Source organism: Coenobita brevimanus, chromosome 57, assembly GCF_032717465.1.
Source record: "Coenobita brevimanus isolate Jiangsu-jjx chromosome 57, ASM3271746v2, whole genome shotgun sequence".
Taxonomy (NCBI): Eukaryota; Metazoa; Arthropoda; class Malacostraca; order Decapoda; family Coenobitidae; genus Coenobita; species Coenobita brevimanus.
The window spans coordinates 23615870-23635990 of NC_137010.1; the positions used below are offsets into that span (position 1 = coordinate 23615870).

General features: G+C 42.4%; 1 protein-coding gene and 1 non-coding gene across 2 annotated transcripts; one reads left to right on the top strand and one right to left on the bottom strand.

Annotated features, from left to right (window-relative positions):
- Positions 1-3536: 3536 nt before the first annotated feature.
- On the top strand, positions 3537-19211 carry LOC145402306 (uncharacterized). Its single transcript, XM_080274445.1, has 2 exons — positions 3537-3761; positions 19044-19211. The coding sequence occupies exons 1-2, from the start codon at positions 3537-3539 to the stop codon at positions 19182-19184; spliced, it is 366 nt and encodes a 121-aa protein (XP_080130571.1). The 3' UTR covers positions 19185-19211.
- LOC145402490 (5S ribosomal RNA) lies at positions 13367-13485 on the bottom strand. The gene has a single exon (XR_013897785.1). It is a non-coding gene; the product is annotated as a 5S ribosomal RNA (ribosomal RNA).
- Positions 19212-20121: the final 910 nt, after the last annotated feature.

Here is a 20121-nt window from a genome sequence, read left to right on the forward strand (position 1 = left end):
CAAATCCTGACTCCACTTCATAAGCCATAATCATGTGCATATTTTTACATGAGAATCAGCGATGACGACGACGACGGCAACAATACATTTTCTTTTGCTGAACTTCCAATAAATAAGGTAAACCAACGATCGACCAGAAAATAAAGAAGAGTGAAACTGCCTTCCTCAGAGGTGAATACAAGGTCAGACTCAAACATACATGCACACTCTGTAGGAAATGCTCGGCGCGGTGGAGGAACTGCTCTATTAGGTGGCCTGCTAGCTGATGTTGATGTTGCTGCTGCTGCTGTTTTGTTCTTAATGTCATCGCCTAGTTGCTGTTTTTGTCCTAGTTGCCGGCGCTTGTTACTTGTATTTGTATTGTTCTCATGGCGGATTACTTATCTCCTATGACTGGGCTAAAACTGCTTCTCATATTTACTGCTGTTGTTGTTTTTAGTGTAATTATTGTTCGTTGTCCCTGACTGTTCTTGTTAAGTTTTCTTGTTCTTGTCTGTGTTGTTCTTGTCCGTATTCCTCTTATCCTCCCTTTTGTAGCAGGGAACCAACACTTATTATTCACGTATCCTTTACGTATTAATAGGCGATTTAAAATGGCGTGCGCTCGAAACTACCCTCCTTGTGCAGGACTGTCTGTCCCGTCACTCAGAACACGTACTGTGGAGATGGAATTGGGCCGTCTCCTGATTGTCCTGAAATTTACAATTATTATTATTATTATTATTATTATTATCACGACGACGACGACGACGACGACGACAAGGAGGAGGAGGAGAAAGAGAAGGATATGACAGCGATGACGACAGAAAATATTGTTGATAATGATAATGAAACATGACAATGATAATGATGATGATTAAATGGAAACTTTTCCCATTTTCGCTAGACACGCCGATACCACTGTCACTTTTGTCATTTCATTTTCTTGTTTCTTGAACCTACGCCCTCAATTAGTTGGCTAGGTGGAAGCAGGAGTAGGACGATGATGATGATGATGATGGTGTCTTTTCCTTGTTCAACGTGTGTTCACTTCTTCCTGCTGTTCTGTGCACTAATGGTAAGAAGTGTGTGTTAGTGAGGCAAGGTTGATGTGTGTGTGTGTGTGTGTGTGTGTGTGTGTGTGTGTGTGTGTGTGTGTGTGTGTGTGTGTGTGTGTGTGTACTGAGGTCTTTGTAAGTTGTGGTAGTGTCTGTACGTGGGTGCACTACGGTCATTGTGTGTGTATGGATGCACTATGGTCTTTGTATGTCCGTGCACTGTGTGTGTGTGTGTGTGTGTGTGTGTGTGTGTGTGTGTGTGTGTGTGTGTGTGTGTGTGTGTGTGTGTACTGAGATCTTTGTAAGTTGTGGTAGTGTCTGTTACATTGTGGGTGCACTATGGTCATTGTGTGCGTATGCATGCACTATGGTCTTTGTGTAATGTATGTGAGTGGAATGTGTGTGTGTGTGTGTGTGTGTGTGTGTGTGTGTGTGTGTACTGAGGTCTTTGTAAGTTGTGGTAGTGACTGTATGTGGGTGCACTATGGTCACTGTGTGCATATGCATGCACTATGGTCTTTGTGTGTGTGTGTGTGTGTGTGTGTGTGTGTGTGTGTGTGTGTGTGTGTGTGTGTGTGGTCAGATAGCCTTATTATCTTCTCGACAAGGCTGAGAGAGAGAGAGAGAGAGAGAGAGAGAGAGAGAGAAATTTATTCCTTTCATTTAAAAGCTCCACAGGTGGAATGAACGAAAGCGGTACTGATCCGTATATATGCTCAACAGCGAAGCGGTCGAGGGCCATAGTACTCAGGTAAGACATTTAAGAAGTGACCAGTCAATCAATCCTGAGCGGCATTAGGCCTACGAGAGCATAAAAACCCAAGAACCGTTCGGATTTAAATACTTGTGGGCCCCATCCGGTCTGAAGCACCATTACCCAACAGACCAGAAGACCACTGGATGATTATATGGTTATCATCCAATATTGTAATATTTGCTTTCCTGAGTTTAGGGAAACCACGTAGCTCGTCACTCGTGTAGAGTTATCGGAAGGTAGCATTAATCTAGTGAGTGGACGGTGGGCACCCACACTTATCGCAAATAATTATATATTTTTTCGAAAAACAACAACACTGCAGAGAAACGGATTTAGTATAACGTTTCCATATTTACGATTTCTTAACAGTATGGACTTCGTACGTAAACAATGTGCTTAAATTAGCTGCGTTTACACTGTTTCTACAAGTTCCTTATTGTCTCAATATTTACCTTTCCTTACGTAACCTCGTATTTGCCTTTAATAACGGTAATTACACTCTCTCAGGATGAATGTGTCTGAGCTTCGAGGTGAAAGGCAGGACTGATAACGAACGAACTCTCCTACTTGTCAGTTACTTGCTCTACGTCACTGACATCTACCTTTATTACTGGCTGTTGAGGTGAACACTTGCGATTACAAACAATGATTGGCTAATGAAGTCTTAAGTGATATGTATGTTATCAAGATTCTACTTTCTCACTGGCTGGCCTGGTGACAAACAGCTATAGTGAGATTTTGACTGGGTAATGAGACCTTACGTCATGCAATTCCCCCTTTCCCATTGGTTACACTGAGAGAAACAATCAAGCAGCGACGGTGATTGGTAACATGAATCTTACGTCATTCAGATCTCAGCCAATCAGCAGGCATTATGGGTGAGGCCGCTGGAGGTGCAGCAAATCTACCTTACCTCATCTCACTCTGTATCTGGCCGCCGGAAAGTGAGGGTGCTGTTGCACTGGCCCTTCTCCGCTCGGGCAGTGGCTATTTTTCAATCCACAAGCCACTGCGCAGCCATTTACTGTGAACCAGACTTTTGCGACCTAGCACGGTTGAGCTGACCATTGAACGGCCTCCGGACGCGACCATTCAAACACAAGCAAAAATGGACATAACTTGGCGGAGAAAAGATGCACAATTTATAACAGTGAGATACTACCAAATTAGACATTAACGGGTCCGGAAGTTGAGCGAAAGAACTGGAAAGTAAAATTTACGAGCGGAAACTAATATAAACTGCGAAAGTCACTGTTCCTTTCGGACGGTAATAGGAACGGCCAAGGTATCTGTTGCCTTGAGACCCCAAAATATTACAAATAATAAAATTTCGGAAGTTTAGGACGGAACTAAAAGGAAGCTCGAATACTTTATCTAGTGTGACACTGAAGATTCTGACATCCATTCCGTCAAGAACTCGAAATAAAAAAGTGTGCACTAAAAAAGCAAACCCCTGAAGAACCGAATGTGGAAAAAACAACCACTGAACATTACAAAACAAGTGTGAACTTAAGTAATAACGAATAAGACACAAAATCCCTCAAAGTACGGCACCAAAAATACAAAACACAAGGAAAGTACCAAAACAAACACCGGCTTATACATTAAATAGAAAAAAAACACGACTGAACGTGAAAAATAGCCTATTCCCCCGTCCCCCACACCCAACAAAAAGGACAAAAAAACTCTTAGAAATCACGTAAAAACACACACACACACACACACACACAAACACAGAAACAATGGCGAGCGTTCTAAAAATGTTCAGCAATTTGAAAGGCGGGAATGTACATGCCAAGAAACCAGCCCTGTCGAACAGAGTCCAGGAACATGACGGGGGCGAAGGAGTTGGCGCACCGAACGATCTTCTTAACCGACGAAGAGTGTCCATTTCGAAAAGCGGGAGATACAAGGAAAACCACAAGAGGAGGGCGACGCTGAGAGATGCCAGTGAGGGTGATGATAAGGTGAGGAGTTCGCTGTGCGGCAACAGTCAGTTTGTTTTCACCTGACGGAACTGGGCCATTCCAACACAATATGTATGATGTGGTTCCAAGAAATCTTAGACATTGTTGAGACAGAACTGAGTCTCCTCAGTTATTAACCAAATTGACCTTACAATCTAAATTACTCGGCCACCAACTGAGCTGAATGAGGTTAGAGATCGTTAGATCAGAACAAACGCGCTTATATATATATATATATATATATATATATATATATATATATATAGTTCGCTTTTTCTATTCCTTCAACCTGAGGACGTCATCTTTTCGTTCTTGCTGTTCCCAGATGATCTGCATTAAGCTTAAGAGAGGAACCTAGTACGGTAGAAAAGGAGTTAATGAAAACCATATTTAACCCCTTCAGCATAAAGTCTCTCCTAAACTTTATAAAATAATCGAAAGAGCAATTACAACACGCAAGAACGTCGTCGCAGTGAAGGGATTATTGCGTGTATCATTAACTATGGAGCAAGGTGTATCTGAATACCGCGTGCTAACTTTCATCCTCTAGTCATTCCATGAGAAAACTTACATATACAATTTCACCACGTCTGTGCCTACACCCTGCCTATAGACATATCTTCAGAGTGTGTGCCGCCCCCTCTCATCCCCGTCAACTCCTCTCCGCTCATCTCACCCTTTGTATGTCTCTCTCCCATATCGAAATAATGGGGAAAATGTCTAGTTTACTAATTTCCACGACGGACAATCTTAACGTTACTCGGACCACGTAAGTTCTGTGCATGAAAACTCACATATGGAGTCACAGGAACGGAACTCACGCCTTTAGACTGAGTAGGCCTCGTCTTTTTGCTGCAACCATAAAGGGGGTCAATACCTTGAGTGTCCTTGAAAGTGTCGCTCACTGATTCAGTCACTGAGTCACTATACCGTTTTGGACGCATAAATTTGGCTTGTTGCCACATTATGAAAAAAAAAAAAAAAAAGTTCGTTTTTTTTAATAAAAAAAAAACTTTTTTGCAAAAACAAGGAGAAAAAAACTTTTTTGTTTAATAGGCAAAGATATTTCTTTTAAAGATTATTACAGAAATTTACAGCAATATAAGAGTTCCTTAAGCCAATCTAGCTTGTGTAATAGAATTAGAACCATTTGTACTTACAGTAGAGGTCCTTTGTACCAAAGCTGATACAGCTTGAGCTTTGGGCTGAATCAGTATTATCAAATAATTACGGTCATGAGAACAAGAATTCAGAAAGGAGTAAAGAAATTTCACTGTGGCTGTAAGGTTTAAGGCAGTCAGTTACCAAGCCTGAAGGTCAGACTCGTCAAGAGGTTCTAGTCCTGACGCCTGGCCCTGCTACCTCCTTTAACGTGGAGTAGGAAACTAGGTTAATTTCTTGCAAATTTTTGGAATACACAAACACCTTGTCAACACAGTTCAATCATGTCACAAGGGAAATATTTATTGTATTTTTACTCCTTCCAGGACTGTCAGAATGTTTGACTAATGTCTGACCCCAAAAATATGAACGTTTGGCGGAGAAAATGGTATAAGAATAATCAAATATTCGTAACGGGAAATTAGGGAAAAAAAAAAACAATAAAAAACAAAAGAAGAATTATTTAAAAATATATATATATATATATATATATATATATATATATATATATATATATATATATATATATATATATATATAACTTTTTTTTTTTTTTTTTTTTTGCATCACTAGTTGTCACTGTAGAGCTTCAGGAGCGTTGTACTTACGGGGTGTGTTGAGGGATGAGCATACTAGTAGTGTGTCTACTGTGCCTCTGGGGCGTGTCTGAGATGCGTGTGGTGTGCATCTAAGGTGCGTTTAAGTGGCCGACGACAATAAACACCTTTTGGGATGTATTGAGGTGGGTGCAGCTATTAAATGTGTCCTTTGTCTTCCTGATGTTTTGGCTATCCCAAGACAGTTTCAATCTGATCTGGACACACTGTTCTAAATGGAGAGCCAGAGGTTAGATAAAGCTTTTATTAATCCCTTTGGTAAGAGAGGCCTTTAGCTACAATGTTTACCAAGGAGCAATCAGTGGGCAACACCCTCGCCCCACAACTGATCTAAGTGCCGTACATTTTGCTTTGCCCTGTGTCCTTACCTTCAGATAAACTATTCTCAACATCGCATTCAACCTTACTTGAATGCTTGACCCTCAACCCTTTCACCAAGTTTGGTCCAGAATGAATCATAACTTTTCGAGTTAAACTTACCCTTTGACGTATTGCTCTCAAAATTATTTCTCTTCATCTCTGGCTGGCTCTTAATCTTTCCAAGGAGACTTTGATCTATAAATTTAAAAAAAAAGTCATAGGATCGAACCTCTGTCCTGACTGTTCTCAAAATACTTCGTCCTGAACTTATGTTCAATCTCTCCGACAATGCTGGTCTAAACTAGATTAAAAAGGTCTAAGTTAACCTTGCCGTGTGACCTAGAACGCTGATCTGGCATTCTTAAAAAAAAAAAAAAAAAAGGGGGGGGAGGGAAGACCAACAACTCTTCTGCCAAGTTTGGTCCGAGTCTGATGAAAACTGTCCGAATTATTCAGTTCTCACACACACACACACACACACACACACACACACACACACACACACACACACCTTGTGATAAAATACCTCTCCAGGCTTTCACACACGTGGATGTAAGAAAATTGTCTAGAAGCAGCAAGCATAGGCTAGACCAATAAAATGCGTCATCTGCTTCAAGGTATTCATAATCTCCGCCAACGAAGTTGGAGGTGGTCATGCATTCACCTGTTTGTTTGTTTGTCCACACGATATCTCCAAAAGTTCTCATTGATTTCAATGAAATTTTGTGGAAGGGTAGGCCATGGACCAAGAAAGTATTAATTAAATTTTTAGGCAGATCCGGATCCGGCATTGGCGGAGGCATGCGATCTCTGAGTGCTTTCTAGTTGAGCTGAAGGAATGTGCTATGGGCGCACTGATTCAAAATCCTCAAACTTTCAAAAACGTCTGGAATTTTATTGGTCATGTAATGCCTCCCGGATTGTTGGTTGGTCACCTGCTCTTAATCCCTTCACTCCCATGACGCATTTATTTTTAATCTCTTATTAATTTGAGACTTGTTTGGTCAGAAGAATTCTCGGACTGAAGACTAAAATATAAAATTCACTAATTCCTTTAATATGAGATCATTTTTTTTCCATCCATCCATCCATCATCCAATTCTAGGTTGCCCCATGAGGAGAGTAGAAGCCTGGGGCTAGGCAATTCAGTCCTGACATTTAAGATGAAAGTGACCAGCCTCACTCATCCCTGAGTGGCATTACATGAGCAATAACCCCAACCATCCCTTGGATATAAACCTTCACCGGCTCAATCCGATTGGAGCGCTGTAATTACCCACTAAACCACCAGGCGCCATAATTTGGTTATATGGTTACCACCCAGCGTAGTAAACGGTTTCCTGGTGTACAGGAAACCATTAGGCTTGTCACTCAGTGTAGAGTCACCCATAGGCACAAGGAAGAGGAAAGAATGAAGGAAAAAAAACAAAAGAGGGAGTGTAAAGTCACCCGTAGGCAAAAGGACGAGGAAAGAATGAAGTAAAGAAAGACAGAAGAGGAAGGAAGGAATGGAGTGAGGAGAGGAAAGGGCAGACACCAGAGAGTTAAGTCGAATTAAATAATGAGGGGACAGCAACAACAAAATGGAAGAAGTTACCGAGCTGAACAGGTTTAATATGGACTACGGTAGCCTACCCTCGGGTCCCTATATCTCTCAGGGACAATATGAAACGGAAGTTGGATGTGGTTGTTTTCACTTACATCCGTTTCTGTCCGTGATATCTCAGAAAGTTGTTATCGGATTTCAATGAAATCTGGTAGATAGTTGGGCAGTGGATCAAGGAACAATTGATTACCAGGTATATATAGAGGTGAATCCGAACCCGGATGCAGGAATAAATAATAAATTTCATTGGCATCGGCGGGGGAATGCGATCTGAGATTCAGTATCAGGTCAGATTAAGACCGTAGACTTAACTGAATGACTATATGAGACCATAAAATTGTTCGACTGGTACAAAGATGAATTACTGAAGTAAATCTTCTATTCAATTGGCGATGACGGAGGTATGCTCTCTGGAAATGCTTTTTAGTTTGCTACTTAACTCATTATCAAACCATAAGACGGGAAAAATAATGGTTTGCATACGCATTCCCTGCGCACCACTTGGAAGGGCAGAGCGGGGGATGCAGGATGGTGAGCATGACGACCGTTCCGCCCACCACCTGTGATTCAAATAGCCAAGTAGCTGCTATGACACAAAATTAATGTGAGGGAGATTGAAATGGAAGTTCTTTCTCTGACGCATGTCACACCTCGGTTCCATCCATCCCATACGCACATGATAAGCAGATTTAGGGCCGTATTCTTGTGGGGTTAGGAGGCCCTCTAGCACCTACTGCTTTAGCTGTTTATTTTGCCCAAGCAGCTTCATTCATTTTAACCCTCGTCCCTACGAATAAACAGAGTGGGTAAGACCCACAACCATGAACATGAAAACACGGAAGTGTGTTTTTTTTTTTATGCTAGGAAGAAGGAACCAAAGGCCACGAGCCCGCAAAAACCCTTCCTTCCAAGAGAAAAACAAAATACAAAAGAGCCAAATTCAAGATCCGATCATTTCGAGATGCCTGGACACACTGCGTTTGAAGGCCTGGAGATCATAGCTAGCATACCGGTATGCATATATTATTATGGTAAGTACAATGAGGTCTTATTGTCGCTAAGTACAATGAGGTTAGTGGAGAAATTTGGATAAGTTAAGCAATCTTGGGTACGAAGAGGTACGTGAAGCATAATCTGAAATAAGTCAAATGAGTTAGTATCAGTTTGACTGGTGTTTTCAGCTCTCTGAGAGGATTTAAGTTAGGTTAAGGAAGGGGTTAAATTAAAATAATTAGCTCAGGCTGTTTATGCAGAGAACACAGATTATGGCTGTGTATCAGGTTAGGTTAGAGAGTAAGGCTAACGCTGGCTGAGCAAGTACAGTTAGAGTAGCAATGACATGTTAGATAATAGGTATCGTAGCTACTCAACCTAATGCAGTCTAACCTGTAACTTAATAGCTAAATGAACCTGAAAAACTATATTCGCTTACCTAAGCTCGGGGGCACGGTGGCTCGGAGCTAGAACATCGAAATCGTAATCGGGGGATTGCGAGTTCGAGCCTCGACCGGGACTGCCGTGCCGGGAGTGTTAGCGCGCTCCTGTAACCTAGAGGGGCTATATGACCTTAGTTACCTAGCTCGGGGAATTCATTTCTCCATTTTCTTATCTAAACTGACTTGGACTGGTTAAAAGATAGCATTTTTGTTTGACTGCGTTAAGATGGAAAAATGCTATATTTCCGTAATTTAAAAGATTGCATGAGTCGTTTCCATCAATTATTCTATTTAACCCGTCACGTCCCGAGCTATTTCGCACCTCTGACACCCCCCCAATCCCGAGGTATTTTCGAAAAAAAAAAAAAAAATTGCCTAAAACCTCCACTTTTGTTGAGAAACATCGAAAATTCATAGAGAAATCACTCACCTGTGGTTTAAAATACTCGATCCAGGTACCAGTACCTCCTTACCTGACTGGGTTTTCTAACAGGCTGGCACCAAAGAAAACGAGTTCTATGGGAGGGTAACTATTTCACACCACTCATAAACGGTATTTATTTATTTACTTGGTACGAATTTATATGTAGTACGAGAGTATATTGGTTTTCAAACAGTAATATAGGCATTATAAGCATTGTTTCACTCATTAACTCATCACCATACCTGACCTTCTTTTGCCACATTACCTTATCATTATTTCTGACTGTTTCTTCCTCTAATGCTATGTAAACTTTGTCCTCCACATTGTCATCGATTGGGGAATCACTCTGGCCCTGAATGTCTCTACTGGCCAGGTCACTGATAACAGGTGAATTGCCAGGACAATGGCATGATGGGGGGAGGGGGAAGGTTATGCGGTGTAAGGCATTGTCCCTGCTTGGCATCTTGAAGAGGAATAGAGGAAGGTGTCCCGTGTATATGTACGAAAAATCACACGCGAAAATTGAAAATTGTGCAAATTAGGGACCTTGCAATTGCACGACGTATCAGTACGTCGCCAGGACTGGCAAATGCAAAATGTTGCAATGTACCCATACGTCGACGGGACGGGACGGGTTAAAGTTAAATCAGAAGATTCAAGTTGGACTCCGCTAGTTTACACAACCTAAAAATGGCATCCCTGAAGAACAAAACAAACTAGAAAGCGCCCTGAGAGCACATACCTCTGCCAATGCCGGACCCCGATCTGGATCCGCTCCAAAATTTAATAAATTCTTTCTTGGCCCATGGTCCACCTTTCCACAAATCATTGAAATTCACTGAGAACCTATACTGCGCGGGATAAATAGGGTCCGAATCCGGATCCGGATCAGCCCCCAAATTTATTTATTTATTTATTATTTTATGCCCATGGCCCACCCTTCCACAAAATTTCACTGAAATTCACTGAGAACTTTTGGAGATATAGTGCTGACAAACAAACAAAGACGAATACATAACCTCCTCCAACCTCGTTGGTGGAGGAAATAAGAGAAGTTGGCTTGGCCTAGCTTTAGGTTGTTATATTTACGTCATACTTGATGCACGGGTAAATCATACCGGTACCCCTCCTAAAAACATAACACAATTTGGCCTATCATGTAAGATAAGGGCCAAAAAACTGATCCAGCACAGGAAATCCATATGTTCAGTTAACGGAAATGGTGGTTCACGGTTGACCCAGTGGTTACAGGGTCAAGTCCGCCATTTTGGATTCGACTGGCCTAATTTTGACATGCGGTGTTGTGTGACCATGCTGGGGGACGAAAATGAGAAGGAAAAGATGAAGATTTGAAGATGAGGTATATAAAAAAAGTATACAGTGAAAGAGACTGAAAGAGGAAGAGAAGGAAGGAAGATGAGGATGAAGGGGAGAAGAGGAAGAAGAAATATGGATGATGAGGACGGAATAAAGAAAAGAAAGGCATAGGAGGAACTGAGGCAAAAGAAGAAAATAAGGAGGAAATCATGAAAGAGGAAAAGTATGAAAATAACAAGGGGAAGAAAAGAAAATAACCTACAAGAGGAAGAAATTGAGATGACATGGAGAAAGTGATTCACACGAGAAGTCAAAGAGGAAGAAAATACCAGTAGTAAAGAACGACGAAAGAGGGATAAATGAGGCAAAATGAAGAGGAAAAGGAGGTAAAGGAGGAGACATAGAAAATGAGCAGGGGAGGAAGACATGAAGAGGGGGAGGAAGAGACAAAGGAGGGGAGTAGGATTAAAAAAGATGAGGAGTAGGATGAGGCAATGAGGAGGAGTAGGATGAAGAGACAAAGAAGAGGATGAGACAAAGATGAGGAATAGGAGGAAGAAACAAAGAAAGGGAGTGGAAGGAAGAGACAAAGAAAGGTAGGAGGAAGAGACAAAGAAGAGTAGGAGGAGGAAGACAAAGAGGAGTAGGAGGAAGAGACAAAGAGGAGTAGATAGAAGATACAAAGAAGAGGAGTAGGAGGAAGTGACAAAGCAGAGGAGTAGGAGGAAGAGACAAAGAAGAGGAGTAGGAAGAAGAGACAAAGGAGGGGAAGATAAAAGATATGAAGCAGGGCTCTTGCAGACTGCCGATGGTTGCGAGCCATTTGGCTCCTAAGGTTTCAGATTTACGAGCCATATTACCCAAACTACGAGGCGAAATATTTTACGAGCAATAAATATATGTATTTATTTACACATTGTGATGATTAGAATCATATTATGAGGTTTTAAACATTCACAATGGCGACAGGGAAGACTTAATAATCGATCACAACGTGGTTTTTTGTTCATTTACGTGAGATTTACTTATTTTGTAGTTTACTGGGTTTTGAAGTGGATGTATTTTCTCGCAACAAGGCGACCTGCATGTAAAATTTGTTCGCCGAAGGGAAAAAATACTCGCATTTGCGAGCTGTGGCTCGCCAAACAAGAGCCCTGTGAAGAAACGAGAGGAAGACACAATGACCTAATAATAAATTAGAGAATGCAGAAGAAATGATGAAGAGGAGAAAGAACCTGAAAAAAAAAAAAAAGAGAGATTAGAATGAAGATATAAAGAAAACTAAAAGGAAGGAGATGGAAAAGATACTGAACTGGAGAACTAGAGGATAATGACTGAAATAGGAGAGAGAGAGAGAGAGAGAGAGAGAGAGAGAGAGAGAGAGAGACTGGGACGAGTAATGAGACCACAACCAAAACGTCCCGCTTTTGATTCTCGTGGAGACTGTTTACCCTAACTAGCCCTCTCGCACATAGAACTCTAACTGGGACTTGAACTGTGAAATTGGCTTTTTTTTTTTTTTTTTCCTCACAGGAATACTAATTCTAGCCAGTCACGTTTGTATTTTTCCCATATCTTCAAAACACTGTACCGGAACGCGCATGCTATGGGTTAAGCTCCGAAACTTGTTCCTTCCCTTGCTTTTTAGTTTTCACTTCATCATCATTTACTTCCTCCTGTCCCTCTTTTTTCTTCCGACATGGTGCTATCCTTGTCAGTCACGCACAGTAATATCCTGTTTCATCTTACCACTGACAGACTTCACCCTGCCTTGGATATTGGGAAAGAACAGCAACACGTATCCCCTGCTTGCTATATTGGTATTCATAAAAAATTGAAATATTCATTTGCGCGCGCACACACACACACACACACACACACACACACACACACACACACACACAGGCATAACGCATCTTTCCTATCATAACTTTCTGATCGCCAGTATGGGTTCCGTCAGGGACGCTCCAGTGGCGATCATCTCACCTACCGTACCTTTCAGACCCCTGGTCATCCTCCTTTCGGGACTGTGGCGAAAGCTTTGCCTTTGCACTTGACATCTCAAAGGCTTTCGACTGAGTCTGGCATAAATCTTTAATTTCCAAACTGCCCTCTTACGGTTTCTATCCTTCTATCTGTGCCTTCATCTATAGCTTCCTTTCTGGTCGTTCTATTGCTACTGTTGTAGACGGCCATCGTTCTTCTCCTAGATCTATCAACAGTGGTGTTCCCCAGGGCTCTGTCCTATCACTAACTCTTCCTTTTGTTCATCAATGATCTTCTAAGCTGTACATCTAATCCTATCCACTCGTATGCTGATGATTCCACCCTTCACCTTTCCATTCGGTTTCCGCAACGTCCATCTCAGCAGTTACTTCAACAAACAAGGGATGAGGCTATGGCACACCTGTCTGACTTGGCTCGTATCTCTGACTGAGGTAAAAAATAAACTTGTTGTTTTTAATGCATCAAAGACTCAGTTTTTACATTTATCAACCTGTCAAAATCTTCCACAGGAGTACCCACTAATGTTTAATAATATCCAGCTCAATCCTGCATCATCCTTGAACATTCATTCATTCATTGCCAGACGCCATGTATCCCAAACGGGGTGGCCAACGGCTTAGAGTTGTTTTACAGGGAGGGGCACTAATCCTCCACCAACCCCACTTGACAAGTAGGGATGCCAACAGCATCTGGTGTTCCTAGGCGGTCACCCATCCAAGTACTAACCAGACCCAACGTTGCTTAACTTCGCTGATCGGACGGGAAACGGTGTACTCAACGTGGTATGGCCGTTGGCTCCTTGAACATGCTTGGGGGATTCATTCACACGTGACTTATCTTGGAAAGATCATATTGCATCTCCTGTAAAATCTGCTTCCAAGAGATTAGGTGTGCTAAGACGACTCCATGCCTTCTTTACCCCTGCACAGTTGTTGACTTTATACACGGACTTTATTCGCCCCTGTTTGGAGTACAACTCTCATGTGTGGGAAGGCTCCCCACATACAGCTCTTCACAATACGGTGGAGTCAAAGGCTATTCGTCTCATCAACTCTCTTCCTCTTATTGGCTCCCTTCAAGCTCTGTCTCTTCGCCACACTGTTGCCTCTTTATCTCTTTTTTTATCGCTACTTCAATGGTCACTGCTCCTCTGAACTGTCTGCTTGCATCCCTCCACCTCAACGACGGGTAGCAACAAACTCTCATCCCTTTTCTGTCCAACTCTCTAATGCAAGAGCTAACCGTTATTCCCAGTCCTTCATCTATGCAACAGGTCAACTCTGGAACTGTCCCCCTCTGTATTTCCTACTTCCTATGATCTCCAGTCTTTCAAACGCAGTGTGTCCAGGCATCTCAAAATGAATGGATCTTGAATTTGGTTCTCTTTTGTATTTTTTTTTTTCTTGGAAGGAACGTTTTGCGGGCTCAGCCTTTGGTTCCTTCTTCCTTGCATTAAAAAAAAAAAAAAAACTATATGACAGCACAAATCCACTGGGTATGGTATGCCCTCCCGCTAAAGAAACGGCAATAAAGTAAATAAATACCAAAGTAACGCTACGTTAGTTTTCCTGCTCTTAGTAAACTGATGATAAGATGGCAATAGAGGACCATACAAAGCAAAAGGAATGAGGTGTAGGGCTATAGTCTGAACTGATAAAGACAGGCTATCCTCCCCGGCCAACGCTTGTATCAACACCAAGAGGAAGATCTTTTTTCTCAGAATGTAAGTGCATATCCTAACAGCTTATAAATGCCGTCACCTACAGCTTCCACACCCTCTGCTCACACTAAATCTAAGTTAAGACGGCGATTATGATATTCCATGAAAGCGCCAAAATATCCTGTCAGAATCAACAGTACCATCAACTGCTACCACACTTTCTTCACATATCAACTGAATTTATACATATCCCCTGGTTTAAGCTCAAACTCACACCTACAGACTAAATCAGGAACAGTTACATACTTCGTTTGCACATGATAAACAAAAACAGCTTACTACTCACGTAGAGGGGAGGATTTTTTTTTTTTTGACCACGAACAAATATGACCGTCGGAACACGTGTAAACAAACAAATGAGGTTAGTAAAGCGTGTTGTAGCGACAAAGGAGAGAGTCTTATACAGTATTTGCTTCTTTTTAATCTTTGTTTCTTTCTCCCTTATGTTCTTTTTTCTGTTTTCATTCGCTCTTTACTGTTTTGATTTTCCTAGCTATGAAATTATTGACGTCGTTTTAAAAATTATGCTCTTCATTTTGAATTTTCCTCTCCTTATCTGTCCTGCACGGTATAGGCCTACTCATTAAGTATTTTTTTTTTACCAGCAGTTGCTTTATTCAATCATATTTTGTCTTATTTGTAAAATGGAGAATAACTTAAAGTGTTATGCTGGATGTTTTTAGACCGACCTCGTTCTTAAGATTCCAGCGACCAAGCGGGATCCTCTTTCTGGACCGGAAGTAGAACACCTACAAAGGAACAGGGCATAAAAACTCAGCAGAATACCTTAACACATCAATTGTCTCAGTTCAATTCCCTTTCAATATACATACAAAGATACACTGAATATAGAAGGGGTAAAGTGTCAGGTTAATTAACACTAGCATACCATATCAAATGGGCACGGTGTTTACACCTGAGTCAATACACGAGAGAATTTCACACAGCCGTGGGGACAGTTCATACACTCGGTCTCTCTGGACTGTACGTAGTAGGTTGGTCTCTTTGGTCACACACTAGGATATTATCTGGTTCTGGGACGCTTAGACATACGCACAGTACTCTGGATACACAGGAACAGAGACTTTTAGAAGTTGAGTTTCTGTCTCGCTGCTTCATATCACTCGCAGTCACTTTCACTGTTAAGTCTTTAGCACGACACTGGGATCTGGGGGCGTCGTCACTGAACTGCTGAGGCCTGGGTTTGACTGAGGTGGCTCCTGGGAGTGAGAGGGAGCCCTTCTGGGGAGCCCTCCCGCAGGAGGTATGGGACAGCTCTCGGGGGCATCGCTGCCCAGGTGCGTGTCTGGTCTGGGGTGCAGGGAGGCCCTCTTCTATTTGGGCCTCGACATGGTAAGGGGCCCTCGGGACTGGGGCCTAACAGCGTCAGGAGTTGGGCCCGCCGCTTCTTGCTCCTGGCAGAGGGCTGACGGTGAGTGGGGTCAGAGCAGTCCCGCCTTGGGGGCTGTGGGCTGGCCCTGGGAGGCCTGAGATTATGGTCGCCCCTAGGTTGGGGCGCCATCAGGGGTTGGCTGCGGCACCTCGCCCGCGGGGCACCCGTCAGGATCCGGCGTCGTCCAGGGGCAGGTTGTAGGCCACGAACCCTGCCTTTGGAGACAGAACCTCGCCACCACTCCTAGATTGGCAGCACCTCCAGGGAACCACACCTAGAGGGAGAGAGAGAAAGGCATCCCACGCAGCCGACGGGTATAGAGTGGGCCGCGCAAGGGACCATCTCCTCCGGGAGAACCCTCAGGACTGTGGATGAATTGAAGGGCGTATAGTGGCCATCCCTTTCCCAACGTGTACAGTGGCTGTCGTTGCAGTTCCACATCCCCTTCAGGTAGCAGAAGGACATACAGTGGCCGTTCCTTCCCCAGCGCGTACAGTGGCCATCGCTGCAGGGTTGCTCCCAAAGAAGGAAGAGGCAGATGAGGGACGTACAGTGGCCATTCCCTCCCCGGCGCGTACAGTGGCCGTCGCTGTGGGTCTGCTTGCCCAGTGGGAAGTAACTGAGGGGCGTACAGTAGCCATTCACTCCCCGGTACGTACAGTGGCCGTTACCGCGGGGCGACAGTCAGTGGCTGTTCCCTCCCCGACGCATACAGTGGCCATCTTCACAGTTCCACTCCTCCTGCCTTTGCCTGTCTGTGTGCGCTCAATAGCTGCCACACCGAGGAGAGCTCCAGATGTGGCTGCAGCAGAAGGACGTACAGTGGCTGTTCCTTCCCTAATGCGTACAGTGGCCGTCGTCGCGGGGCTGCAGGGGGAAACAGCTGAGGGACGTACAGTGGCCGTTCCCTCCCCGGTACGTACAGTGGCCGTTACCACGGTGCTGCCTGGGACTGTTTCTGGAGCAGTCCCACCCCGATCCTGACGAGGGCTGGTCCGGCCGGGAAGTAGTGCGGCATTCCTGCGACGTCGTGGTTGGGCAGGTTGCGGGGAAGAGGGACACAAGGTCGGGGTGCCCCGGCGCCCATCTTGCTCTGGGTCAGTGTCCCATTTACCTGGCCCGCCGTGGTGTCCTCCTGGGGTGGGGGTAGGGCTGCGGCTCCGTAGCGGAGTGGGGGGTACGGTGGCGGGGGCGCGCATATTACAAAGGCTAAAAATGGCTCAGAATTTTGACCACGGAAAGATTCCCTCTCTCTCTCTCTCTCTCTCTCTCTCTCTCAAAATAAAAAATATAAATGAAGGTAAGAGAAGAGCGATGCAAAGGCTGATTACGACTCACTTCCGTCCATTTAGGCTTTATGATGCCCGGTTTCACTTCCAGCTTCCCACCTCCCTTCACCGCTCCACTTTGCTTGCAAAACAACGCTAGTTTGTTATTACGCTAATTTTGCCCTATCTCTTCATTCTTAAGGAATAAAGAGGGTTTCTTAACATTAAGCTACATTCTTAATTACCCGCAATCGTTGTAGTATCTAATTTGCGCCTGGAAGTCTTTAGGTTATTTTAGCTTTGATGTCTGTAATTACAGACATCTGGACGATAAACGTTAATGAATATAGCCAGATTCCATGCAATTGTGTTCTGTAACTCAGTTTGGATTATGGAATAGTCCTGGCCAGGATTTTGAAACGAGATAGAAGTTGGCATTTAGAAAATGGTATATTATTCATCAGTGAAAAATGTGTTCAGCAAAAAAAAAAAAAAAAAAAAATCTAGAGCACATTGAATCAATGTTGCCCTGCCCTGACTTCCTGAAACCTAACCTAACCACCCAAACCTAACCTGGAATACTTTTATTTGAAAAACTGATGAAAGTGATACTAAGAAAACTCTGGAAACAGACATTTTTTTCTCCCTAAATATTAACGTAACCTGCGCGGAATAACCAAATAAATCTGTGTTGTATTCTTAAAATAGTGCACACTAATGTTTCCATATCACATGATATTACTTTATCGACTTCATAAATACTTAAAAGTTGCTAGTTAAGTCGTAAGAGCGTATAACATCCAGAGGCGTTAATAAGGTTATGTATATCACACAGACATCGACACCATACTGTACCATAGTTTTATGTAGGCAAAATAATTTTTTTTCTTGCTTTTATGTCAAAATGGAAAAAATTTAGGTTGTTTTTGCAGTCATTGTGAACTTAGGCAAATTAGCAATCGCTTCCTTCTTAGTTCTCTGTCTGTTATAATCAGATTAAAGCTGCTGTGAATTAATGTAAGATATATGATAGTTCGACACTAATGAGAAGAACGAAAAGAATAGGTAAGTAAAAAAAATAAATAATCTTAACGTTATACTTGAACCCAGGCATGTGTTACGATGATGATGATGATGATGATGCATCAGTAATGTTTTCTAACAGCCTACCCGTTCTTCACCGGACCAGAAAGAGAAGGATAAACTGATAATGTACTCAGCCTCCTGTGTAAGCATGTCTTCGATATACTAAGGCCAAGTTGTATCAGCCTACTTCATTACTGGGGTCTCCACCCTCTAATGGAGACCATACTGTCTCTTCAGTTTCTTTCTTTTTCGCTTTCTCGTTCTTTCTTCTTTTTCTCCTCCTCCTCCTCCTCTTCTTCCTCCTCCTCCTCCTTTTCTTTCTTCTAAACACTTCTCAGTTTAGTGTTGTTCCTTCATTTCTCCACCAATTCCCTTCAGACTTGGCACAATAATCCATTGGTAAATACCCCCCTCCTCCCAAGAAATTTTTTTTTTAGTTATTTATAGGGTTTTATAGGGCCAAACCTTACAAAAAAAAAAAAAATGCTTGATATTAATAGCAGCAGCAGTAGTAGTAGAAGTAGTAATATTAGTAGTTACAACCCCAAGCTCACTTGGACGTGAGCCCAGTAGACCGTATGGACATTAACGTTTCAGTCCACCATCTTTCTTTCGGGATGGGAAGGGCAGGGGAGATGTGAAGGACGATTGTCCACCCGGGAAGGTCCTCCGCGGGAAGGCCTCCCTCTGCAGCGACCCCATATTTTGCGAGGAGGGATGTGCTATAGTTGTGTGGAGACCATCCTGTATTGCCTGGAGAATGTTGGCAATCTTTAATATAATAATGTTTTGTTAAGGTGTATGTTAACCGGTAAGCTGTATGTTAAAAGTATAGTATAAACTTAAATGTTGATTATGTGTTTGCTAATTAGTCCTCACCCCACCAGGATGAGAAGAACAAGGAGAACGAGCAGAATCAACTAAACTGCACCAATCGAGACACCGATTTGGACGGGCATGAAGTGGCCGATGAGATAGAATATTTGGCCAAGACCATAGAGGCCAAAACAAACCTAGGACTAACTTAAGCTTCCTTCTGCTTTAGTTTTAGTAACTTTGTGATATAACTTGTAGTTTTTTTTTTTTTTTTTTTTAAGAGTGTAATGGAAAATAAACTAGGTCGACTAGTGATCATGATAGAAAGTAATGGAATATTTTTAGATAAGTTAATAGAAGAAAGCCTAGCAATTTCTTTTTTTGTTTTTGTTTTAATATTGTAAATTTATGATTTTCTTCATTTGCTTTTTTAGGAAGCAGCCTAGGTATATAGATAGAGCTTTTTTACTTAGCATTTTCGGATTGGTGTGGGAAATGTTACACCTGACATTGTTTCTTGAAGTTACATGTCAATGAATTATATATAAAGTAATGGCAAGTTGAAAGTGTCAGCAACTATGCATTACTGATATTATTTGATATTTACCAGCCATATGAAGAAAACCTAACTATATTCAAAGTACATCATATCTATTACAACCACCGCTACGTTCAATAAGCAACTTGCTGACCTAGATTAAATCACAGAACTCAGTACAGTAATTATGTTCCTGACCCTAGTTCCAAAAATAAATGTAATGTGCATAGGGTCTATTTAGCCTGTGTGTGTGTGTGTGTGTGTGTGTGTGTGTGTGTGAGTGAATCTCTGGCAACTCCTCGATGTCAATTTTATTGTGATTTACGCTGATAATGATAACATTCTGCCTTTCCACTTCTGTTAAGGTGGAACATATTGTGACAGTTGTGAAAACATTAATAATTCCATCAACGTCTGTTTATTGCTGAATAACGTATAATTAATATCGATTGTTTTTCGACTTTTATATCAGTTTTCTTTTTGTGTAATAAAATTCGTTAAGAAATATCTTTTCGTACGTAGGCAATGCCTTGGTCTTATCATATCAGTCTTTTGTTTTCCATTCAGCTCCTTATCAAACTTTCTTTCAATGTTAATTGGCAGTTTCATGT

Excerpts from the sequence above, each read along its gene's own strand:
- LOC145402306 (XM_080274445.1), top strand. The coding sequence starts at position 3,537 with ATGGCGAGCGTTCTAAAAATGTTCAGCAATTTGAAAGGCGGGAATGTA. Across the intron at positions 3,762-19,043 it reads CCAGTGAGGGTGATGATAAG|GATGAGAAGAACAAGGAGAA; the intron begins GTGAGGAGTTCG and ends TCACCCCACCAG.